The 27,134-nt window shown below is 44.1% G+C and overlaps 1 protein-coding gene across 1 annotated transcript in view; it reads right to left on the reverse strand.

Annotated features, from left to right (window-relative positions):
- The window catches only part of KIF5B (kinesin family member 5B), a 2,669,048-nt gene that overhangs the window by 1,753,934 nt on the left and 887,980 nt on the right, over positions 1–27,134 (reverse strand). Inside the window, exon 9 of the mRNA XM_044066703.1 lies at positions 9,425–9,529. Coding sequence (XP_043922638.1) covers positions 9,425–9,529 — 105 coding nt within the window. The remainder of the gene's footprint in view (positions 1–9,424; positions 9,530–27,134) is intronic.

Here is a 27,134-nt window from a genome sequence, read left to right on the forward strand (position 1 = left end):
TCCAGTTGAATGATAGAGCATCCACTTTCCAAGCTTTTTTGTGATGAATTCTTGTGCAGAATTTGTCCAACTGATAGACCTTTTTGCCTCACCCCAAAACTATATCTGGACTCCCCCATTTGCATGCCAACATGTTGAAGAATTGTGGTTCCAGTTTCCATTCATGTGGGTCCATAGGATTTCTGCTTAGTTCGTCTGCCAGAGTATTTAGCTTTCCTGGCAGGAATTGTGCTTGTAGTTGTATTTGGTAGGCCAAGGCCATGTTCCACAATGCCATGGCTAGTCTGCAAAGGGGGGTAGGAATGTGTAGCCCCCTGCTTGTTTATGTACCACAAAACTGTGGTGTTGTCTGTCTTTATCATTAGTTGTCCTGAATGAAGGTAGTCCTTGAAGGCCGTCAGTGCATTCTGTATGGCTAGCATCTCTTTCTGACTGATATGTAGGTGCATTTGATTTGGGCTCCATTTGCCCTGAATGCACATTCCTGCCAGATGAGCCCCGCAAGCATAGTCTGATGCGTCTGTAGTTAGGGTTTGGGCGGCAGGCAGGGGGTGGAGTGAACAGTGAAGAAGGGACATTCCCGAAAGCTTTGTTTGTTGTTGAATAAAGTGAGTGTTTTTCTACCTGTTCGATATATTTTTTATTGTTTGGAAGTACAAGGATTGGTGGAAAGTAACTACTTGAACTTGCTTGTTTGCATTTGGTTTTATGCATTACCAATTCTCTGCACTGCCCTTTGGCTCATCTACTGCGCCCAGGGTCTTTACAAAGTGCCTGGCACCAGTAATTGCATTTTGCAGACAAAGAAGCATACAAATCTATCCTTACATGGACGACTATCTCATTCAAGCAGAAAACAAGGACATTCTTCTTCAAGAAAATGGCGTCGGCTGCATGTTTTATACCCCTGATGACCTGACGTCATGGAATATGAGACAGCAACCGACGCAGGACCCAAGACTTTGATATTCAGGCCGACTGAGGGCAACCTGCCAGCAGATTACCCAAATGTAATGACTGCAACAGTGAAACACGAAGAACATCTGGTAATGCAAGTAGCCTGCTTAGAAGCAGAGGTATCTTCTGCAAGATTCCCTGATTGGAATATGCAGGCAAGCCTCTTAAGTCTAGAGTTACCAGACAGGCATCTTTGCCTAGCACAGGTAGTAACTGTTTAAGAGTCAGCATCTTGAATTTTGTAATGTCCAGAAATGTGTTTAGAGTGGATAAGTCCAGAATTGGATGCCATGAATTGTCTTTTCTGGGTACCAGGAAAAGTCTTGAAAAGAAACCTTGTCCCTTTTCCTCTTCTGGTACTGGTTGGACAGCCCCCATGTTCATGAGGGACAGAACTTGTTTTAGGGCCTCTGCCCACTGATTTGGGGGCAGATCTGGCCATCTGTTTGGGATTGGCAACGTGTGAAAATGAAATCTATATCCCTGGGATACTATATTTAGAACCCATTTGTCCTGGGTAATAAGTTGCCAGTTTTCCCTCCAAAGGGACAGCTAAAAGTTAAGTGCTTGGTGATTGTAGAGGGAAGTCATTGAGACTGTTTACCATAGGGAGGTGCCTTGTTGTTTCCAGATTTGGAGGTGAAGGCACCCCATTGTTTTGTTCTAAAAGGTCCTTGTGACTGAAACATGGAGCCTTTGGAATGTCTGGATTTGACTTGAACGGCTCTCGAAGGGACTGGAAAGGACCAGTTCTCAGTAGGCCAGTGCCTACTAAATCTTGGAGGTTGCACTTGTAAGAAATCTTTCACAGTTTGTAAAGATTTAGCTTTATCTTCCATCTTTTTTAACACTTCTTCAGCCATATTACCAAAGAGAAGGTCTTGTTGTAAAGGAGCATCCAACAATTTTGCTTTAACATGATCAGGCAGAGTTTGCCCTTTGAGCCAAGCATGCCTTCTTAGCACAGATCTAGTTACAGCAGCCCTGCAAGAGGCCTCCAAGAAATCAAAACCGCATTGCAAAGTAAGTTTTCCAACATGTTCAGCTGAATTTAATAAATCCTGTAAATCTTTATTTTCCACACAGTCAGAAATCAACATCATTTTCTGTTTAAGCAGTCCCATAATATGGTGTTGACATTTAAGCATATGAAAGTGACAATTTAAAGTCCTGATTGCCAAGGTTGCAGAAGTGTAAACCTTCTTACCCCATCTATCCAGCGCCCTGGAATCTCTATCAGAAGGGGTAGGATTTTTAGCAATAGAGACCTTAATGCCCTTGAGACCCTGAGAAATGGTTTCAGTATCAGCAGTAGGATTTTTTAAAAGGAATTTGTGGGAGTCAGGAACCCTGTAGTATCCGTCTGGCTTACTAGGAGCCGGAGGCAGAGAATCAGGTGTCATACTAGATTCTGCAAAAACAATAAACAATTTCTAGAACAGGAGGTATAGCCAAAGGCCTATGCTGAGGAAGAAGAAGAAAATCCCCAAGTCTCTTTTTAGGTTCAGAGAAATCCTGACTTTCCCAGTGGAAATATTCCCGTAAAGTATGTAAAGTATCCCCAAGAGAAATCCTCAGCGGGAGAAGCAGAAGGAATGGAATCTTCTGCGTTAGAGTCCTCATAAGTAGGTATAGATAAATCCTGTTCAGTAGAAGAATCAGAAGAAATAGAATCCTGATCAGAAGATACATAATCAACGTCTTGCATAGGCCTCTAAGCAGGAGGGAGTTGGCTACTCCTGATCAAGGTAATTAAATCTTCAGCCATTTTGATCACTTGTTTTTTAGGCATAGGGGCCTGCACGTGACCAAAGCATCGGTTTTTTAGACATAGAAGTAGATTTTGGCCTTAGTTTTGAAGATGGCGTTGGTTTAATATACAAATCTTTAGGCCTGAAAACACCCTCAGAAGCCGGTGCCTGCACAGTGGCTCCGGACCCATCTAAAGTAGAGACATCCACGGGTTCAATACTTAAAGCTGCCCGCGGCATACTGGACTCTGAATGGGTCTCAGTAGAGGCCTGCGAATCAAAAGTAGTGGGCATCAGGGGCTGCGAAAGCACCTCACTGAGTACCGGCGAACTAGCGACTGGCTTAGGAGAAGCGTCATCAGTTTTGGATCTCGACGGCCTGTCTGTGTCTTTTTCTTTGCATTTTTTAAGTATTCCAGTAGTCTGATTGCTAACTGACGTCATTTCTGGATAGTTAAATTGTGAGCCAAAATATTTAGAAGCAAAAATGTACCGACGTTTATTAGTGTGTTGATTAAATCTAGCACAAAACCGACAGCAAGGTACGTTATGATCAGGGCCTTGGCAAGGAATACAGTACAAATGATAATCCTTATGAGGTATTTGCTTCCTACAAGTAATGCAATTATTAACTTTTGCTGACATCTGTAAGGAGCAAGAAAAAGTTTCCCCAATGGGGTATTTAGCTTTTAGTTGAAGACTTCGGTTCTGAAACTCGAAAACGAAAATTTCAGTAGTTAGCCAACCGGCACTTGCAAATTGCTTCTGCTTCGGGCACTGTGCGGCAAGAAAGACTGATGTAATGGCGTCAGCTGCACATTTTATACCCCTGATGACCTGACGTCATGGAAGAAGGGACAGCAACCGATGCAGGACTCAAGACTTTGTTAATCATGCCGACTGAGGGCAACCTGCCAGCAGATTACCCTAATGTAATGACTGCAACAGTGAAACACGAACATCCAGAGTGTTCTCCCAATGAAAACACTGGCACATTCTAGCAACTGTCTCAGAGAAAAAGAAACCCCAGAGGGAAAAACAGAAATTGAGCTCTACCCAGTCTGAATCAGAAATTGGAGGAAAAAAAACTGAATCCATCCCTGCATCTTCTTTTTAAGTTTCAGAATCCTGAATCCTTTCAGGAAAAGAGGAATCCCTGTTCCTTTTGCCACAAACTTTTTTACAAGAAGGTTCAATAGCCTGACAAACCCCGACACAGACCCACTAAACTACTCATGCCTAAAGAAATTTGAGGAGGAGATAGACTGGTTTTCTGTCTGTGTCAGGAAAAAAGGGCCAACTGTGTTACTGATTGCAGCAGCTGCTTTCCCACAGATGGGAACACTGTTCTGGCACAACAGGAAAGCCTTCCCTGTTCCCTCTTCGAAGGATGACAAAACTGGCTCTCATTTGCACAATGACAAGACTCAAACAGCCACAGAGGATGTGGCTAGCTTCCAATACATAGTGGTTTGTAGGTGCTACACCAGAGGAATTCTGGGTAAAAGATGAGTGGTCTGAGGTGCAACAAAATGGCCACATCAGTCACCCACCTGTGGCCGAGACAAACTGCTAGCCTGCTATGGCGGCAAAGGATGTTTGCTTAACTTTTTTTTGTGACTGGAAGAAGGACCGACCATGGGACCTGCAGTCTGTTCCATTGTCAAGCTGAAAATGGTGCCTCTTTCCCAGGGAAGACCAGCAACAAATGCCAATAAAACTACCAGTCCACAAAAGTAACTTACTTTTTTCTGTCAAAAAAAGCACTTTCAAACACTGTGCCAGTCCCACCAAGGAGAAATTAACAATTTTGCCACAAAAAAATACATTTTCACTTTTAAACTGATAGAAAAAAAAAACAAGTGTTCCATTTAAAAGTATGTTACAGTCTTGAGAAAGTCTGTTAAAACACAACAAGTCTTAGCTTTAAAACAAATTTTTTGAAAAGGAAAGTAATAAAACATCAATGAATTTAAGAAACTGGAAGGTTCTCTGCCCAGCAAAGGAAAGTACAAGCCAACTATCGATCCTCAAAAGCCTCAGAGGAGCATACTCTTCGGTGGCAGTAAAGTTCTGAAGGGTTTCACACCCAAACTTGTCTTTTAGTCAGCTCAGCTTGAGCTGCTTGATGATTTGGATGTGTGGAAGGGTGCCCTGAAGCTATGGAAGCTGGCCAGCTATTATATCTTTGGCAGACTATAACCCCATATAGCCAAGGGTAGTACAGCAGTGATCAATATGATGAACATCTATGTAGCTTTGCACTTAAAAAGACAAGGTCAGCAAGAGCAAGGACAGCACTCACAGAAAACACTGCAACCTTATGGAACTTTGAGCACAGTGGTGGAATGCTCACATAGGGAAGTATTTCTCTGGGAATTTCCAGACAGGGCAGCTGACACATGGATTTTGTTCTCACTAGGTAGCCAAGATCAATACATTAGGCTTTTGGACTAACTCATCAGTTCTGATGAAATTCCTCTAATGTTTTAGAATGAAAGTGCTTAACCACTTTTATTAAATTATTTTGGTTTGGAATAACACTTTTGAGTCATTTCTTGGTGCTACAGGATTTGCAAGTTTATTCAGTAAATCTACATGTGACACAGAGATAACATGACTGCCACCAAATGTGATGGAAGGAATGCACCACTGCCAGCAATGTGACATCCAAATGACAGGATATCACCCCCATGACACAAAAATGCATACAAGCAAGGGACTTTGAATCCCACTGTTGCCAAACAAGGGTAAATTAACATCAAGAAAGTGTACCAAAGTCTGTTTCAATAACTAATTCACAACTGCTGCCCTCTGTATGGGCTTCCAGCCTTTATACCCAGACTAAACTGCATACAAGCCTCTTACTGAGATGACTCATTAGCCAAGCAACCCAAGCCCCTCTCTCACTGTCCTCTCTAATAAGCAATTGTCTTAACAGTACCCCTTTATCCACAGTAACTGCCTTTCACACATTTTCACAGAACAGCGTACACACACATCCCCAGGACAGCTGTCAGAACTATCAAATTCTCAGCAAACTTCCTCCTACCACAGTAGCATAGCCACCGACCCCCTGGATTAGGGCCAGAGAGACCATGCTGTTCTTAAATTAAGCCAAACATGAAATCATACCCATTAACATTTTGCTGACAGCAGAGCTAAGCAGTCTAATGGGAGGTGTGTGGCACACAGCTTAACAAATAGTGAATATAACAAATTAATTTCTGAGATAAACACAAATCACAAGAGTTTAAAGGTTAATAAACTGTACTTACAGAAAACAGTTTAAACACATTAAAATATACTCACACACACAAATAAAATAAAAGGCAATGAAAATAAGCTGCACACAAGAAAAAAAAAGTCCAAATAATCAAGGTCCCTGACAATTTCTTGCTGCAGAAATACTGACCCAAAGTATCTTAAGTCTGATAAATGAATAATTAAGTAAACTCTTCATACAGACAGATATACCACACACACAAGTTAAGATATCACTATCTCTTTTAAGACTATAATACAAAGTTATATACAATGTTTTCTCCACCACCCAATAGTCTTCACAGTCTGCTGACACTGGAGAAAACAAGTTGTCAAACCAACTTTTTTACTCATCATGCAATCTGAAACAAAAGCTTAATCACATCAGTCTTGCAACAAGAAATGCCAGTACATATCCACATTTGTTTTCTTATCCTGGCTCTAACCCTACTGTTTTATGGAAAATATTAAGACCATTAGAGACTACATCAATTGCATCTAAAAAGAAAGACTGTCTCTGGTATTTCATCTTTGTTAAATTCACAAGAGAAGGCAGTAAGTCTAGAGATATAACATACTTTAGAAAATATTCCCTACTCTTTCATATTTAAGGAAACAAAAGTCACACATTAGCAAGGCACAGGAACAAAACTCTTGATTACACATTAGCAAGAGAGGAGAAGCAGAAAATTATATAATGTTGCCTTTAGCCTGGCATTGCCTGTGGCTTTACATCTCACTCAAGATGTCATAAGATGGAGGATGAAATAAGGATCAGGAAGGCTAAATGTCCTTAATAAAGGATGTAAACTCTTCCAAAAACTTGATACACACATCCAAACAACCACAAAAGGAGGTACTGCAAAGGTTTGCATGAGTTTGTAACAGACATGCACCAGGAAGACCATGACTCATGTGCAGTGGTTTTAAGGCGCCATCTGGTCTGGCAATGGTATCACACTGAAGTCTCTAAGAGAAAGACCCTGCAGTCATGACTCAAACTCCCACTGACAAAAAAAAAAAAAAAAAAAAAAGCACTTGACATCTACACCTAAGTCATGAACAATGGAGCAAGCCGACACAGGCCTGATGGAGAACATTAGAAATGCAGCCTCAATCAAAAGCACACGAGATCTCTGACTGGGTGACCTGTGCAAGCATTCCTTGAGATCAGGCCAGATGGCATCAGGCCCAAGCTGCAGATGATGGATGCAGCAAGTATTCCAAAGGACTTCTCCAGAAGCCTCTCTGCTTGGCACCAACATGAAACTACAATGAAGCTCAAGTTCCCACTAATCAAGGATAACTCCATCCATAGGAGGGAATGGAAAGGTGCACAAGACTCAGGATTTACCTCTAGAAGGGCAAGACCATAAAGACATTTAAGTCCTCAGCAACAAAATCCTGATGCACTTTTTGGTCCAGAACAGGTGCCCTTCACACCAGATCCATATAGAACTTCCATCCATTATCCAGTGTAGGATTTCAGGCAAGTTTTAAATGCCGCAAAGAACTCAGAAAGGAATGGTATGCAAATGCATAACTGTTACTAATGACATAAAGGACTGACATAAAGGACTGAAATCCTAACAGTACAAGAAGAGGGGGAAAAATTGGCAGACAGAAGTGCACACTGACACAGTGTGTCACAGACTGCATTACAGCACCATCATGGGCACACAGTCGTGACTGGCAGAACATTTAAATCTAACTGCAGGACTAACTGGGACAGTCTCCTCATGAAGGATATGATACAGGGAATAATAGTGATCCTGGGGGATCAAGTAATGGTGCCAAGCTGGCATCAGTGGAATCTAAGCTTGTCCCCAGGCTGTAGAACAGGAATATGGTATTCAACTTCACCTTGCCTAATGCTGCTGACATAGGCAACACTGGCATGAGACAAAATTCCAGAGAAAAGTGCTCCAGATATGGGAAAGTAGTTTGCAAGAACCAACTCAGTTTGTAGCACCAACACCCCTGTAGCATACATCAGTAGAACCATTTCAAACATTTGAACTGGACTGAACCACACTAATGGTCTGGATTCAACTGTCAATCCTCAAAGGAGAAAAATGACATACTGCAGAACCACTGTCAGGAATGGCAATGATGGACAAATGGCATCACCACTCAAGGTTTTAACACTTCTTCTTGCCAGCATCATTGGTGGGAAGAAGTAAAGATGAAGCCCTGGTCTTTTCTGAGGATTTTCTTCTGTGCCTTCCTTCCAGATTCAAAGACCACCTCATTTTCCTCTCATGTGGCCTTCTGCTCTCCCAGTGTAAAAGAGAGTCTACGGGACTTAAGTTCAAGGGTACAATCATGTAATGCTTTCCTTATACAGAAGATAATTGGGTAGAGACAATGAAAACAGGGCACAAAGCATTCCTTCATTCAGCAAGTGTACTTCAAAGTGAGAAGCCCCTTTGTCTCTGTGTGCGGCCAGATTATGTTTACAGCAAGAGAGATTGTGCTTAATATAATGGTCGAGGCAAAAGCACAACAGGCACTTAAAAGTGCCTTAGGGGACAAAATAATGCTCAATACCCTTGCAACTACACTAGCTAATAGTGTGCTTCAGTAAAATGAAGCTAGTGAACTAAATCTTCCACAACTGAACAGGAAAAAGTGATCCAATATGACTGCTTTTAATGAATGTTAGTGCATCAGAATCTTGCATCAGCAACAGAAAAGAACATGATGCGCACAAGATGACACAATCCTTATAACAAAGGGAAAAGTGAGTTGCACTAGATGGGCTGCCTGAAATCAGACTCACTCACACATGAGGCTAGAAATCAGACACAAGATCTTCCACTGAAAGTAAACCATCCCCAGAAATAATTTACTGTAACACAAAGGAACCAAACACTCAGTTACACTATTACATGGTTCCTCCACACCTTTTTAAGTTAAGTGAAGCAATGCCATACCACATTTACTGCTCATGTATGGTCTGTGCTAGCCCCCAGTATTATTCCCCCAATGCACCACTTCATCCACTTCCAAAACCATTCTCCAAGTGTCCTTTGAACCCTTTTGATTTTTTTGAATAACTTGAAAATATTTACTCAAGAATTTTGAAACATTTAAAGCAAAACCACATTAGCAACTAATGTTAGAAATTTACTTCTGAAATACAAACATCTTTCCTTTGATGGATTGCTACCACATTCCAGACAAGTTTCACTGCTTGTTTTCACTGAGTGTCAGAACAGGCATCTGGCTTCTGCTTCTCCATAACACTGAATCAAACTAACAGTTTTCAGATACCGAATGAAAGAACTGAATAAAACATGGCAACAATACAGAAAAGTTTACTTTTTGAAACAGGCAGTTGTGTAATTGCATATATAATACTGTGGACAAGTAAAACAATGACACACTGCAAAAAAGCTTAACTACCATTCATACAGCCAGTTTAAACTTAAAGAGAAAATGATACATACATTGCCTTCTGCAAGTGCTGAAATGACATTCCCAAGTGCAGACAAAGACTTGTTGATGTTCTTTGCTTCATCCAGCACAGCTCCTTCTGCTCCAGTTTTGCTCACCTAAAGGAAATTTATATAATTAATAGCAATACCAAGGATCACTGCAACCTGCAAGCATGAAATAAAAAATTATTTTCAGCAGTTGAGTACAGAGGATTAACGCTATAAGCTGTGAATGAGTTTTGCATCCTGTAGTGCAGAGAGTCTCTCAGCCTCCATTTACCTACTGTGCAAATTTAAGTCAGTCATTCAAGCAAACACTGTTCCAGGGTTACCCTTTAAAAGGGATTTTGTGCATAGTGGTTTCAGCCAATTAAGAAATGAATAAAATAAATAAATAAATATTTCTAACACACTGAGTCTATCATTCATCAGGCATGGGAGATGGCTCCATAGTGTGCAGGGAAAAAGCCCTGAATGTGAATCAGACGACGCAAGACTGAACTGGCAGTGTAAGCGCTGGAAATGCCAAAGGGAAAGAAGTGAACAGCAAATATGGGCTCACCAATCCTGGAGGAAGGACATAGCCCATCTTGCAAGCACTTCTGCCAATCAGCAGAGGCATGTAAATGAACATACAGCAGTACTGGAAGAGACACGCACAATCAATGACCTTGCCCATGCACAGTAGCTATTAATCAGTTCAAGCTAAGATGCATGCCAGAGTTGTAGGAGTAGTACTGTGGAATCATCATCCATCAGGCTACTAAAGAGAAACGTAGGTCAAAGAAAAAAAATCACCCATCCATGGTTGCCCGATGGATGTTTTTTTTCCTCCATTTAGATTTTTCCCCAGCACCAGTCACAGATTAACCATAATGATAACGTCCACTATGGAATGAGAATCCCCACTCCCTCCCCCAAACAGGGGGATATGTGGTAGAGTGACTGGTACATATAAGGAATGAAAGGACAACTAAGTGAAAGTAGGGAGTTTGATGGCTCACAGGCAGAAAGGACAAAAAGATTCAAATTACCAGAGGGGTACCACCCTCAGTAAAGAACACCTCCAAAACAATAAGCTAATAGAGTAATGAACAACTAGTCTGAGGAAAAACAGGTAAAAAAAATATAAAGTCATCAGTTAACAGCAGACACTACTTTTTTTGGTCTGTTGAGTGAAAGAAAACTAGCTAGAAAAAAGTACACTTGTTTAAGAGCTTACCAAAACAGTAGATTTTTTTTCACTGTTGCAGTATTCCTAACAAAAGGGCCATCCTGCTGAGAGTAGGTGCAAGTCTAAGCAAGCAAACCAAAGCCTTGGGCCCTTCCTAGTGCCATACAGTAGATGTATGTACTACATCCGAAGCATAAGGTACACAAGTGATGCAAAGGCGACAAACCTTCAGAGCTTCTTTGCGGTCAGTCCACAGTCCAAACACTGTTTAAAGGAAAACTTCCAACTTCTCCTACAGTTTAACTCAACCATTAAGTTTCTTTTCTCCTTGTAATATGGTTCCAATATTGAAACACACAAAATCCACTGGAGACACCACACGGAGAAAACCACTGATATGGAAAGCTTCTTTATTTGGAACAGGAACACACAAGCGCTTTCACGTAGCTATACTACGCTTCTTCAGGTGTAATAAAACATGAATTTAGACAGCTTTTTATACAAAGCCTTTTGGCGCTCAAACTAACCAATTTAAACCCTAATTAGATAATTACTAACAATCATTGTGGGCTAGTTTAAAGAAACAGTGTTAAAAATTTTGTAAAACAAATTAAATATTCCTTAAAAAATTTAAAAAGATGACAAAAATAGCAAAAAATGCCTTAGGCAAACTGTTCTACGTAGATAAAACAAAACCGTATATCAGGCTAACGATACAGGCCTGCTGGCAAACCAAACTTACATTACTACAAAATTGTAAGGAATCCTGGCCAGAACACAGACCACGAAACATGAATCATAAAACAGAAAACTGTATTTTCTGAGTGAAAGTATACAATACAGCAATTCACAAATACAACTGAAATGTATACACCAACTCTATTATTAAAATCGCTCAACTGAGCACATGCTGAACTCCTTAGTGTATAGCCTCCGGTCAGTAAACAGACCATGTGCATCAAAACACACCAAGTATACAATATAGTGTAAAAAGGATATGCTGCGCAAACAATACTGTCAAGTAGTATATCCCATACAGTAACTAACATTCTAAAAATAAAAAACACCAATGTGTTGCTAATATTAACAAGTGCAAAACATGATTTATGCTAGTACGTTTAGTAACATATTTATAACCATCGCAGCAGCACAATATCAAATAAAATAATACTGTCCTAAACCGCAGCTGCAATGTACACTGAACTGCATCATATCTCGAATGGAAAGCGCCATTACCATTCAGAAAATCCCCAGGAATGCAATCAATCCATGGCGATCACAAACAAAAATATATCGCTCCCACTATCTGGACCAAGAAAATTCACAAATGCGACCAAGACAACAAAGGCCAGTCCGGCAGTAAAAGGTGTCCTACTGGCAACAACAGCTAGCAGGCATGAAAGCAATGTGGCAACCAGCTGCTAGCATAGTGAAGTATTACTAGTTAACGTCTAACCTGATGGAGAACACCCCATCTAGCATCATAAACCTACACACCCATAATAAAAAATGTTATCAAGAAAAAACTGAAACGGAAAGTATAAAAACATAAATGGCAAAAATCAGCAAACAGATTAGGAACAACAGCCCACTCACCTCTAGTGGTGTCAGGCACTCAGGTATCTCAGCGAACTACCAATATGGTGGTTCAAACTACTACTATTTCACTGAAGATGAAGTAGATGTATGTACTACATCCGAAGCATAAGGTACACAAGTGATGCAAAGGCGACAAACCTTCAAAGCTTCTTTGCGGTCAGTCCACAGTCCAAACACTGTTTAAAGGAAAACTTCCAACTTCTCCTACAGTTTAACTCAACCATTAAGTTTCTTTTCTCCTTGTAATATGGTTCCAATATTGTGTAGGTACCAGAAACCTGCTTGTAATTTATAGACAAAGAAAAGCTGTGTAAAATCTTACCATAACCATAGATGCCCTTCTCTTCCATGTTGCAGTAATCTGCATATGGGTTGACCCTTCAGTCTCATGTAAGTAGGGTCAGCATCCAAAAGCTTTCAGTCCCTCTGTGGTGCACGAGACGTCTGATGTAGGTGAGATTTCGTTGGCCATAAACATGATGTCAGCATTCATTCAGAACAGAAGCCCCAGTCGTAGCCAGCCCTATAAGGGCAATGACATATCACTGCCATCCAGGAAGGAGAGAAGGAGTACTGCAACATGGAAGAGAAGGACATCAATGGTTATGGTAAGATTTTACACAACTTTTCTATGTCCTTTTATTCCCATGTTGCAGTATTCTGCATATGTGTGAGTGTCAAAGCTTAATGAGATTGGGGTGGTGGGTCTAGAGGCAGACTCCAGGAATCCATGAAGGATAGCCATGGCGAACCCTGCCCTGGATCTGGAGTGTGGTCAGGTTTGTAGTGTTTGGTGAAGGTGTGGACTGAAGACCAAGTAGCAGCTTCCAGGATACTAGAGGTATCCAGACCCTTAAAGAAGGCCCCTGAAGAGGCCATTGCTATTGCGGAATGAGCCTTAATTTTACCCTGCAGAGACTTGCCATGGAATTGGTGACAGAAGGTGATGGCCTTGGAGATCCAATTAGAAATAGTATGCTTGGTCACTGGCTTCCCCAGGGCTCTGGGGTGAAAGGATACAAAAAGTTGGTCAGCCTGTCTGATAGCCTTGGTGTTGTGCAGGTAGAATCTGATTTGCCTGTGGACATCCAGGGAATGCAGCACTCGCTCACTGTCTCCTTGTGGGTTTGGGAAAAATAGAGGTAGTTGTATGACCTGATTGAGGGACAGGTCATCAACTACCTTGGGCATGAAGGAAGGGTTAGTCCTGAGGGTGACCCTGTCCTTGTGAAAAACGAAGAATGGAGGAATAGCCATTAGGGCTTGGCATTCAGACACTCTTCTGACTGAAGTTAGGGCCACTAACTGAACAGTTTTCTAGGTTAAATGCTTTAATGAAGCTTTATCAGCTGGCTCAAAGGGCAGTAGCATACGCTTCTCGAGCACATAGTTAAGGTCCCAAGATGGGGGAAAAAGTTTCCTGGACGGCCTAAGATGAAGTACCCCCTTGAGAAGAGTTTAGAAGCAAGTCTGGATGCTAATGGGAGATACAGAGGCAGGCATGCAGAAATGGCAGGCAGACGGGCTTTGATGAAAGAATAAGCTAATCCAGTCTGTAGTAGCTCACACAAATAGGACAGCACTAGAGGGAGTTTGCTGAGAAGTGGGTCCAGCTGTCTTTTATTACACCACATAGTGAATCATTTCCTCTTTGAGAGATATGATTTCCTTTTATTTGGCTTCCTGGCCTCCTGCAGGACACTGAGCATGTCGTCATTGTAAAGGTGTCTGAATGGGATCAGAATCCTATCAGCTACAGGGTTGGGTGCAGAAGCTGTCACCGTGGATGGATTAGTAACCCCTTGTTATGTGTGAGAAGGTCCACTCTGGGGGGTAACGTGGTGATTTCCCTTGGACAAGTGAAGGAGTAAGGGGAACCAGTGCAGTCTGGGCCAGTGGGGAGTCACCAGCAAGATTTTTGGGTTGTCCTGTTGAATATTTACCAGAACCTTTTGAATGAGTGGGAAGGGGGGGGCGCATATAAATATTTCCCCTTCCAGGAAATTGAGAAGGCATCTGTTGCCAGTGGCTGCGGTTCTGGTGTCCTGGTGCAAACTGCCCCCATAGTGCCTTTTTTAGGCAAGGCTCAAAAGTCAAACCCACCTCCGTAAACAGCACAATTAATAAAAAAACTAAGGGTTATGCTACTCAATGCCAGGAGTTTACATCTCAAAATGCAAGCGCTCGAAGCACTCCTCAGTATGGAGAACATCAATATCTGTGCAGTAACTGAAACCTGGTTCAAGGCTCCAGAGAGCACCCCAGCACTACCGGGCTACAACTCATACCTCACGTTTCGGCCACAGAACACAGACCGAAACACAAAAGGAGGGGGTGTATCCATATTCATCAAGGATACCTACACCTCCAGGTTAGTGGCGCAGCATACCACCTCTGAGATCATCCATGTGCAACTAACATCGGGCAAATCTGCAATGCAAATTGTGGCCTGCTACAGATCACCCTCTATGACCCAGGACGACCACTCCACCTTTCTGGAGACACTGGAAAACATGAAAGTCCTACCAAACACCCTGATATTGGGCAATTTCAATTACCCTACCATTCATTGGGAAAACTACTACAGTACAAATTCCCAGGCCCAGCGCTTCCTGGAATTCATCAACTCAAACGCCATGGATCAGCTGGTAAACTCCCCTACCAGAGGTGAAAACATATTGGACCTGGTCATCACCAACATGGGTGACAGCTGTTCCACACCAGAGGTCAACCCATCACGGGTTAGATCAGACCATAAACTAATCACTCTGGATGTCCACACCCCACCACCACCCCCAACTAAGGAAACCACAGTAAAAAAACTTTTCTAAAGCAAACTCCACCTTACTCAAGACCGAGGTGGTAAATTTCACAGCCCCCACGCTAAAGGATAACGCTGCCCAAGATGCAGAAACCTTTACAAATGCACTCTATGAGCAAGGATGCATGGATCGTGCTATCCCTAGCAAAACCAAGACTCACTCCTCAAAGAGCAGGAAACCAGTTTGGTGGACCCCTGCAATAAACAGGCTATACAATAGGAGGAGGAAACTAGTTCAGAAAAAAAGCAAATCCCAAGAAGGAAAGACATCCCTGATCAGTATCAGTAAGAAACTGAGGTCCCTCATGAAATCATCCAAGGCTACCTATGAAAGAAAAATAGCCAAGGATTCAAAAGATAACCACAAAGCCTTCTTTAGCTATGTTAAGAATCTAAGTGGCAACTCGCAGATATGCACTGAACTAGTGCAAAATATACTGAACCTACTGATATCGCCAACATCCTGGGAGATAGATTCAGTGCAAACTTCTCCCCCCTCTCACCTCCAAAAGGGTCCACAACACTACCGAAAAAGTGTAGTGTCCCAAAAATGCACAGGTGAAAACAGCCATTTCAAAAGCCAAAAACACAGCATCAATGGGATCAGATTGTGTCCCAGGCTCTGTCTCGCATGAACTACAGAACGAACTAGCCCCCACCTAAACACATTGTTCAACCTCAGCCTCTCCACAGGCTACTTGGCCATAGAATGGCATACAGCAACGGTTATTCCTCTCCACAAAGGAGGGGCCACAACTGACCCTGGTAACTATCTCCCCATAAGCCTGACTAGCCTGGTCTGCAAGGCTATGGAGTGCATAGGTTCATAGGTTGATACTAGGCTATCTGAACTAGGGCACTTATAAGCCTAGCCAGAGTGTGTTTGGCTTTCACCACCCTTTTAGATTAGTTGACTGTGCCTCTGTATAGTAGGTCACAGAAGGTAGCCATATTAAGGTTAGTTTACTGTACCTCTGTCTAGCAAGGACACATAAGAGATCCCAGGGGTAAACTTACGGTCTCCCATCCACTCGTCAAGATTTCTCTTGAATAGGGTCAGTGAGGGGCTCTGCCTAACATGGATTGGGATTTTGTTCCAGAGTGAGGGGAGCCTCTGGGATATGAATCTGTCCCTCCAGCATGTCCTACTTATTTCTGTGCTGAGGTTCAAGTCCCTGGAGCGTGTATAGCTCTAAGGGATTTGGATTTCTTGAGGTGGAGCATGTCCATTAATTCTGGGTTGGACATGGCTTTATACGTCAGACACAGATCGCCTCTGAGTAGGCGGTACGCAACTGAGTAGAGCTGGAGTTTCTTTAGCCGAAGTGCATAGGGCATCTGTTTGAGTCCCTTGATCCCCTTGGTGAGGAACTTTTGGGGTCTTTCCAGTTGCTGCAGGTGTCGGGTAAGGTACATCCCAAATGGGGCATTGTATTCAATTATGGGCCTGATAATTGATGAGTAGAGGGGCACAATGACCTCTCTTGATCTAGATGTGAACCCTTTCATGATAAGGTGGGCTATATAGAAGGTCTTTCAAACTACTTTGGCAACGTGATTGTCAAAGGAGAGATTACTATCTACTTGGGTCCCCAAGTCATTAATTACTTATTCCGTACTTCATGGATTACCACCTATGTGGTAATTTGTGGGCACTGTTTTTCCCAAAGGGGATGATAATGCACTTTTTGGCATTTAGCTTTAGGCCATGGCTCTGGCACCAGTTATCCGTCTCTGTGAGACCCTTTTGGAGGATGCTCATGTCAGCCAGAGAGTCGATTATGGCACCCAGTTTGCAGTAGTCTGCGAACTTGGTCAGCCATAGTCCACCCATGTTAGCCTGTACCTCGGAAAAATATATACCGAACAAGAGAGGTCCCAGGACTGAGCCTTGTGGGACGCCACTTGTAACTGGTTTAGAGTCTGACATGGCACCTGCAATTCTGACCATGTGGGTTCCGTCCCTGAGCCAGTTAGCAACCCATCTTGTGACATAGGGGCTGATATTTAAGCTGGTGAGCTTATTTATGATGCCCAAGTGGGGTATTGTGTTGAAGGCTTTTGCGAGGTCCAGGTAGGCTGTGTGGACTACCTTCCCTTCATCTATGGCTTTGGTAACAGTTTCAAAGAAGTCAACCAGGTTCAAGAGGCAAGATCTGCCCTTAAAGCCGAACTGGGTAGGATCCAGTGTCTGGAGGTTCCCAATGTCCCATAGCCTTGCAGACCAGGCTGGTCAGGCTTATAGGGCAATAGTTTCCGGGGTCCGTTGTGGCAACACCTTTGTGGAGCGGAACCACTGTTGCTGTACGCCATTCCTTGGGTACATATCCTGTAGTAAGGCCAAGATTGAACAGTGTCTTGAAGTGAGGATTTAATTCTTCTTGGAGCTTATGTAAGACGCAGCCTGGGACACAGTCTGGTCCCACTGATGCTGTGTTTTTTGCTTTGGAGAGGGCAGCTCTCACCTGTGCATCTGTGATCACAGGGAGGCTACATTCTGTTGGGATAGACATTTGCTCCTTTGGAGGGGAAGGGGGGGAGAAGTTTGCACTAAACCTTTCTGCCAGGACGTTGGCAATGTCTGTGGGTTCAGTGTCTTTTTTGTCATTTTGCATCATGGAAATCATTAACAAAGACATTGGGAACCTCCAAACACTTGTCCCGACCAAGTTCGGCTTTAAGGGCAGATCATGCCTACTAAACCTGGTTGACTTCTTCGATACAGTCACCAAGGCCATAGACGAGGGAAAGGTGGTTCACACAGCCTATCTTGACCTTGCCAAGGCTTTCGACATCATTCCCCACTCGGGTAATACAGAAAAACTCACCAGCCTGAACATAAACCCCTACGTCACGAGATGGGTTGCCAACTGGCTTACAGACAGAACTCACACGGTAAAAATAGCGTGCTCCAGGTCAGACTCTAAACCAGCCACAAGTGGTGTCCCGCAAGGCTCAGTCCTGGGACCCCTACTATTTGGCATATACTTATCAGAAGTACAGGCAAACACAGGAGGATTATGGCTAACCAAGTTCGCAGAGGACTGCAAACTGGGAGCCCATAATTGACACTCCGGCTGACACGGACATCCTCCAAAAGGGCCTTACTGAAACGGACACCTGGTGTCAAAGTCATAGCCTCAAGCTAAATGCCAAAAAATGCATAGTCATCCCATATGGGAAAAACAAAACACCCACGAATTACCACATAGGTGGCAGCTCCCTTAATACAGAAGAGGTAATAAGAGATCTGGGGACCCAAGTAGATAGTAATCTCTCCTTTGACAATCATATTGCCAAAGTAGTTAGGAAATCCTTCTATGTGGCCCATCTAATTACTAAAGGGTTCACATCTAGAAATAAAGAGGTTATAGTGCCCCTCTACTCGTCATTCATTAAACCCATCAGAGTACAATGCCCCAATTTGGGATGTGACTCACAAGACACTTCCAACAGCTGGAAAGACCACAAAAGTACCTCACCAAGAGGAATAATGGTCTCAAACATATGTCCTACGCAGTCCGACTGAAAAAACTCCAGCTGTACTCAGTGGCATATCACTTACTCAGAGGTGATCTCTGCCTGACTTACAAAGCCATGTCCAACTCAGAACTGAAGGCCATGCTCCACCTAAAGAAATCCAAGTCACTGCGAGCCACAAGCTCTAGTGAGCTAAATCTCATCACAATAATAAATAAAACATGCTGGAGGGATAGATTCCTATGACAGAGACTCCCCATGATTTGGAATAAAATTCCAAATTACATCAGGCAGAGCCCTCACTAACACTCTTCAAGAGAAACCTTGACGAGTGGATGGGTAACAGAAAATACACCCCTGGGATCACTTCATTGGCTCTGCTTAACAGAGGATCAGTTAATTAATCAATGGGGCGGCGAAAGCCGACACACACTGTTTAGGCTTATAAATGCCCTCGGGCAGATAGCTTAGTACCTTCCTATGAACCTATAAAAGCCAGGAAGTTGCCTGCTGATGGTGGATGCAAACAGGTCTATCTAAGGTATACCCCCCACTTGTGGACCACGTCCAGGAATACATTGCTGTGAATCATGCATTCATAGTTGTTTGTGCTGGTTCTGCTCAAATGATCTGCCTGTGTGTTGTGGAGAGAGGGAATGTAGGTCACCTGTAAGGTGATTCCCTGTGAGGTGGCCAGTTCCCAAACCAAAAGTGCTAGTCCGCAGAGCAGGTAAGACTTGCCCCCCCCCCCCTGCTTGTTGATATACCACAGTACAGTGGTGGTGTCTGTGTACATTAGAAGTGGCCCCTTTTGTAAGAAAAGGAGAAATACCTGGAGGGCTAGAAGGATTACCTTCATCTTTCTGGCACTGATGTGTTCTGATCTGAGGTGCTGCAGCCACAGGCCCTGCACCTGTCAGTGGCTGAGGGTGGCTCCCCACCCCAGGTCTGAGGCATCTGTGTGCATGACCTAAGTGGGTTGAGGTGGTTGGAGAGGAAGGTCCAGGGTGTGATTTACTTGAGCCAACCACCACAGTGTTTCCTTTTTCAGGCAGGGAAGAAGGGGTACAATATGCTCCAGAGGCTGGTTGTGTTGCTTCCAGACTGACCAAAACTACCACTGTAGCTTTCTCATGTGCAATCTTGCTAAAGGAGGCATGGGTATGGTGGCTGCCACGTAGGCAAGAAGTTTGAGGGACTGCCTTGCAGTCAACTCTGTGGAGTGAAGAACCAGGAGAGGTGTTCTGTCAAGGAACTCGCTTTTGGTGGGGGTAGGTACGCCTCCATGAGATCTGAACGGAAACTGCACCCACGGAATAAAATGTCTTGTGTTGGTTGAAGAAAGGATTTTTTGGTAGGTTTATCTCAAATCCCAGTGATTGAAGGATGGTTACAATGAACTGGATGTACCCTTGGAGGGTTTCTTGGTTGGCAGCCTGGATCAGCATGTCATCCAGGTAGAGGAATATCTGTATTCCCTTTGTCCTGCAGTAAGCCACCACAGATGCCAGGCATTTGGTGAAGACTCTTGTGTGCAGTGGAGAGTCCAAAGGGCAAGGTAGATGACTGCAAGTGTGAGGAACCCACCAATGATCTCATATTTCCTGTGGGAGGGCCTAACTGGGATGTGAAGGTAAGCATCCTTTATATCTAAAGTAGCCAGGAATCTTTGTGGCATAATGAGAGGGAAAAGGGCTGGCAGAGTTAGTAGCATTTTGAAGGTAGGGACCTCTAGAAAAAGGTTGAGATAGGAGAGGTCTAGAATGGGTCTCCAGGGTCCGTCCTTCCTGAGGACCAGGAAGAGCCTTGAGTAGATTCCTCTTCCTTTTGCAGTAGAGGGGACTGTCTCTATGGTACCCTGATTAAGCAGGGTGTGGACTACCGGTCGCAAGAGGTGCAGTTGCTGACCAGGTGGTAGAGGAATGCCTCGCCCTATGGGAGGGGAGATCCAGGACATAAAGTAACTGTTTTGAGGTATGGACAGGGCCCACTTGTCTGAAATGAGATGGGTCCAAACAGGGAGACAGTGACAGAGGTGAGCAGACAGTGGTACAGAGGGAGGAGGAGGAAGCAGGGGTGGCAGGTAGTCAGATGCTACCTGCTTTGTCCTGAAAGGGGGTCCTCTGGCAAGAGGGAGGAGACACTCTAGCTGGAGGGGGTTGTTTCTTTGTGGGCTTACAAGACGTTGAAGGAGGAGCAGGGTGGGAGTGATTTCTAATAAACTTGGTTTTGGCTGGACAGTTTCTGTGAAACTTAGGGATAGGTGAAACCAGTAAATGTTTCGGGTCCTGCAATTCTTTTCCCATTTGTTGCAGGAATTTGAAAAGGTCTGCCACCTCAGAACCAAAGAGCGAAGCATTATCCAAAGGAGCATAATTGAGCTTTGCCCGGAAATCATCTGGCAGGGGTTGTAGGCGAAGCCAAGAGTATCTGCTTAAAGCAGATGCTGAAGCTGCTGACCCAGCAGAGGATTCAGCAGCATCGTAGCTACACTTGATAAGAGTGTCTGGTGACCTGGAAGGAGAGAGCAAGGAGAGAGGACAATGATGCTTTGACAGGGGAGTCTGGAATACCTACCAGGAGTTTGGTGGTAGATTCTAAGAGGAAAAAAGTATATTTGGCCATGTGGGTCTGGTAATTTGTAGCTTTGAAGGCCAAGGTAGCAGAGGTATACATCTTTTTGCCCAACCTTTCCATTGTACTGCTGTCTTTGTCAGCTGGGAGAATGGTGTAGTAGGTAGGCGTTTGTAAGCTTTGTCTGTAGAGACTGATAGAGTGGCAGAATCAGCTGGTGGACACAAGCAGATGCTTAGTGTCAGGCACCTTATAAAGCCTGTCTGCTTTGTGTGAGGCAGGAGGTTGGGAGCCAGGGTTCAGAGATGCAGAAGAAAAGGCATCTAAAAAGTTAGGCAGGATAGGAGGAAAGTACAGTTGTGTACCTACCGTAAATGTAGATGTTCAAGGGTATTCACTGTTGCAGTCATTACATTTGGGTTATCCTGCTGGCAGGCTACCTGCAGTCGTCCTGAATTCCAAAGTCTAGGTCCAGCGTCGGTTGCTATCGCCCCTTCCCTGACGTCAGTGTGCCAGGGGTATAAAAAGATGCAGCTGACGCCATTTTCTTCAGTTTTTCTTGCCCCAGATGTCAGGTGCCCCCAAAAGGGTAGGCTGAAAAACATTGCTAATAAAAGCATGCACTAAAATAACTATACCTTCATCTACAAGCAAATACACTACATAGGTCGTATAGGATAGAGAAGTACAGATAAGTCCCAGCAAAGAAAGGGGGATGGTGGGTGGGTAACCTGGACTGCAACAATGAATACACTCGAACATCTACATTTACGGTAGGTACACAAAGTACAGTTTTGTACCTACCATAAATGTAGATGTCCGAAGGGTATGCATCTGCAGTCCTAACAAATGGGTTGTCCTGTCCTCAGGCAGCCCTTCGGTCGGCCGGATTCCAAAGTCTGGGTCTGGCCTCGGCTGATGTCGCACTTCACCCGATGTCATAGCTGCAGTTCTTCGGGTATAAAGGCATCAGCCGACGCCATTTTCCTCTGTTTCTTGCCCCAGATGCCAGGTGCCCTCTAGGAAGGCTAAATTTGGATAAAAGTAAAGTTTCCAAATAACAGACAGCAACTAAGAAATAAACATGTATGTACATATATACAAACAAATACACCATAATAGATTCCCCCAGCTAGCTAGAAGATGGGCAAATACCCTAGGAGTACCACAGAGGGGAAGGAGGGAGGGTAATCCTGACTGCAGATGCATACCCTTCGGACATCTACATTTATGGTAGGTACAAAACTGTACTATGTCCTTCATGGATGCATCTGCAGTCCTAACAAATGGGTAGAATACCATAGCCAAACTGGGGGAGGAGGTAGTAATAAGATTATGGTGTAGTTACGATCCCTTGCAAAACAGCAGTGGCAAAACCTACTCTGGATCTGGAGTATAAGGGTAGATTATAATGCTTGGCAAATGTATGCACGGAGCTCCAAGTAGCAGCCTCTAAAATGTCTTTGGTAGCCACTCCTCGTAGAAAAGCTGTAGTAGTGGCTGTAGCCCTTGTGGAATGAGGTCTGATGTTTCTTAGAGCTGGCTTCCCATGGTAAGAGTAACAAAATCTAATGCAATTTCCTATCCACTTAGAGATTGTCTGTTTTGAAATTGCTTTTTCTTCCATTCCTGTTGCATATGCTACCAATAACTGGTCAGTTTTTCTATTGTTCTTGGTTCTGTCCAGGTAGTAGCGCAATTGTCTATGTACATCCAAGGTATGTAATAGCCTTTCTCCCCTGTTCTGTGGGTTGGGGAAGAAAGTAGGCAGGTGGATAGCTTGGTTTAAAGATACCCTGGAGACCACCTTTGGCATAAAAGTAGGATTAGTTCTCAAGGACACTATCTTGATGGAAGATAAGGAAGGGTTGTACTGCCATTAATGCCTGTAATTCAGAAACCCTTCTTGCTGAAGTGATTGCAAGCAGGAAAGCAGTTTTCCATGATAAATACTGTAATTCTGCTGTTGCTGCTGGTTCAAAAGGAGGGAGTGTCAATTTTTCTAGTACAAAGTTCAAGTCCCAAGCTGGCAATGGTGGCTTCCTTGGTGGTTTTACATTCTTAATTCCTCTCAGAAACTGCCTGAGTAGAGGGTGTGAGAAGACTGGAGGATCCATGTTGTATTCTGCCGAAATGGCTGATGCATGAATCTTAATGGAAGAATAGGACAGGCCATTGTGGAAAAGTTCTGCCAAGTATTCCAGGATGTTAGCTATGTTTACCACTGACACATTTTCTCCTTTTGCTGCACTCCAAATGAGATATCTTTTCCATTTTGCTGAATAAGTCTTCCTTGTTGAGGGTCTGCGAGCCTCCAAGATAATGTCCTTAACCCTTTGAGATAAATCTGGGTTATTGTGTCTTATGCAATGTTCCAGGAAGCTAGCTGCAGCGTTTTTAGGTTTGGATGCAGGGTTTTGAAGTTGTTCTGTGTTAGCAGTAAGGGAACTAGGGGTAGAGGCCATATTTGTTCCCGAGACATACTCCTCAGTAATGGGTACCAATGCTGCCTCGGCCAGTCTGGAGCTATCAGGATGATCATTGGCCGGTCTTCTTTGATCTTCAGTGGCACCTTGTGCATCAAAGGAAGAGGTGGGAATGCATATGCTGTCAGGTTTTTCCAACTGAAAGAGAGGGAGTCCACCTTCCAAGCAAGTGGGTGGTATGCCCTTGTGCAGAATTTTTTCAATTGGTGGTTGTGTGGGGATGCGAATAAGTCTATTGCTGGTAGTCCCCATTTCCTTGCAATGGATTTGAAGATGTCTGGATGCAGCACCCATTCGTGGGCATCCGTGGTAGTTCTGCTTAGGATGTCTGCTAGTATATTTTCTTTTCCTGGTATAAATATTGTCTGTAGCTGAATGTTGTAGCTCAGGGCCACATTCCAGAGGTCCATTGCCATCCGGCATAGAGGGTATGAATGTGTGCCTCCCTGTTTGTTGATGTACCACATAACTGTGGTGTTGTCCGTCCTTATCAGCAATTGACCCTGTTGAAGAAACGGTCTGAATGTCTGGATTGCCAGTTTTACTGCCAGCATCTCCTTTTGATTTATGTGGAGGTTCAGCTGCTCTTGAGTCCATAGGCCTTGTATGCACTTGTCCAGCATGTGTGCCCCCCAACCGAGGTCTGAGGCGTCCGTGGTGATAGTCTGGCTTGGTTGAGGGCTGTGGAAGGGCAATCCTTTGTTCAATTGACAGGCCTGGGCCCACCATTGGAATTCTTGCTTCAGGCATGGAATTATTGGAATTTGGGTTTCTAGGCTGTGCTTGTGCTGAGACCATAAATTCCTTAGGTACCATTGCAACTTCCTCATATGTAGTCTGGCATGTGGAATCAATGTTATGCAGGATGCCATGTAACCCAGGGCTTGCAGGACTTTCCTTGCTGTTATAGCTGGTTCTGCGTTGTTAATGCCATGAAATAGAGAGGAAGGTGTCTCTGTTTTTCTGCTGTGAGGGATGCCATTTGATTTGAAGTGTCCAGTTCTGCACCCAAAAAAGTTATTGTCTGGGATGGTATCAGCCTTGACTTTTTTATATTGACTGTGTACCCCACGGCTTGTAGTAGATGAATGACCTTTTTCAAATCTTTTTCTAATTTGTTTTTGTTGTCCGCTTGTAACAGGCAGTCGTCCAGGTAAGGGTAAATTTGAATCCCCTGAAGTCTGCAATAAGCAATTACTGATGCCAGGCATTTCGTGAATACTCTGGGCGCAGTAGATAAGCCAAAGGGCAATGCTGAGAATTGATAATGCTCTGATCCTGCAAGAAATCTGAGGTATCTTCTGCAATTTGGTCGAATGGGGACGTGCAGGTATGCCTCCTTGAGATCTAGAGTTACCAGCCAAGACTCCTTGCCCAGCATGGGAAGGAGCTGCTGTAGGGTCAGCATCTTGAATTTTGGAACAATGAGATATGTGTGTAGAGCGGACAGGTCGAGAATAGGTCTCCATTGGTTTTCTTTTCTTGGCACCAGGAAAAGTCTTGAGTAAAATCCTTGCCCTTGTTCCATAGATGGTACCTTTTCTATAGCTCTCATCCTTATCAAGTGGCCTATTTGTTCTAGAGCTTTTTTCTTTTGATTTGGAGGTAAGTTTGGCATTCCTCTCTTCCTTGGCAGAGTATGGAAGCGAAACCTGTAACCTTGGTCTATTGTCTGTAAAATCCATTTGTCTCCTGTGATATGATGCCAGTTTTCCGAAAATAAGGCTAGTTTTCCGCCCAAGGGTGCTTCTAATTGTTCCCTGGTAGGCGGTCTCAGAGCCAAGTCACTGTGATTGTCCTGTGGAAGTGGTAGTGGCTGGATCTGTGGCAGTACTTCGCTGGTTGTTGGGCTGCCACTGACGCCCCCTGTAGGCACCTCTGGATTGCCCCCTGCCTCTTGGGCTCCTATTCCTGCCTCTCTGTGTTCTGGTGTCTGGAAAGGACCAATTCTTGGAAGGCCAGTTCCTACTAAACCTTGGAAGCTGGACCTGTAAGAAATCCTTGACTGTCTGTACAGATTTTGCTTTCTCTTCCACCTTCTTCAGCACCTGTTGTGCAGGGGAGCCAAACAAATTGAGCTTATCCATGGGAGCATCTAGAAGCTTTGATTTAACATGGTCTGGTAAGGACTGCTCTTTTAACCATGCATGCCTTCTGATCACTGCATTTGAGTACTAGAGCTAGGCCTGTGAGAGGGGGTCTTAGCAGGCACACTCTTGGCAGATTTTGCTGCTTTAGCCCTGGCAAAAGCCTTAATCGACATGGATGAAGGGGGCCTAGCAGCTCCACGTGCAGGAGTAGATATATCTAAAGGAATAGTATCAGATAAATCCTGGGATCCTGTAGGAGCAGGTGGGATTTCAGTAGCAGATTCTGCCATGCTGGATGAGGCCTCGGTAGGAGGCAAGCTTTCGGCCGAAGGAAGGACCGTGGACTCTGTTTCAGCCAAAACCGAGACACTCGCGGTTGACTTAACCGTGGTTTCGGCCGAAACCGCGGACCGCGAGTGTCGGTCCTTTTCCTTGCGCTTTTTAGTAAATTGTGAAGTCGGAGTCTCCGACGGCATGATGTAAGCAAAAGCAGAGCCAAAGAACTCCTCAGCAAATTCTGACCGACGTCTAAGTGTCCGTCGGTTGAAAGAAGCACAGGCTAGACAAGCTGCTACGTCGTGGTCTGGGCCTAAACAAGGTAGGCAGTAAGAGTGGAAATCTTTATGAGGTATTTGTTTCCCACAAGTTAAATAGTTATTCACTTTTTCTGACATCGGCTGAGGCAAGAAAGAGTCCCCAACGGGGTACTTAGCTTTTTAGAAGTCTTCGATAGTAGTAATCTCTGGTTCTGACCGACCGGCACTTGCGAACAGCTTCTGCTTCGGGCGCCACGCGGCAAGAAAGACCGAGGAAAATGGCGTTGGCTGATGCCTTTATACCCGAAGAACTGCAGCTATGACGTCGGGTGAAGTGCGACATCAGCCGAGGCCAGACCCAGACTTTGGAATCCGGCCGACCGAAGGGCTGCCTGAGGACAGGACAACCCATTTGTTAGGACTGCAGATGCATCTATGAAGGACATCTGTACTATGTTCATCGTGTTTCACTATTGCAGTCATTACATTTGGGTTGAATCCCAAAGCTGAGGTTGGGCAGCTGGGTATAAATAGAATCAGGAGTAGCTATAAGCCCCTGCAGGACTGCAGTGGCAAAGCCTGCTCTGGATTTAGAGTAAAGAGGCAAGTGGTAGTACTTAGTAAAAGTGTGCACTGAAGTACAAGTTGCAGCCTCCAAAATATCCTTGGTTGGTACTCCTCTGAGGAAGGCTGCTGAGGTTGCTGCTGCCCTGGTAGAATGTGGTCTAATGCCCTTGGGCACTGATTTACCATGTTGTGAATACAGTGTCCTATCCATTTTGAAATAGTCTGCTTTGAGATGGCCTTTCCTTGTGATCCTGCAGCATATGCCACTAAATGTTGCTCAGTCTTTCTGAAAGCTTTAGTTTTGTCCAAGATGAAGCGTAGCTGTCTGTGTATGTCCAAAGAATGCAGAAGTCTCTCCCCTTTATTCTGCGGGTTTCGATAAAAAGTAGGCAAAT

The sequence above is a fragment of the Protopterus annectens genome, chromosome 3.part1 (assembly GCF_019279795.1).
Source record: "Protopterus annectens isolate FY-2018-M chromosome 3.part1, PAN1.0, whole genome shotgun sequence".
In the NCBI taxonomy this organism is placed as follows: Eukaryota; Metazoa; Chordata; order Ceratodontiformes; family Protopteridae; genus Protopterus; species Protopterus annectens.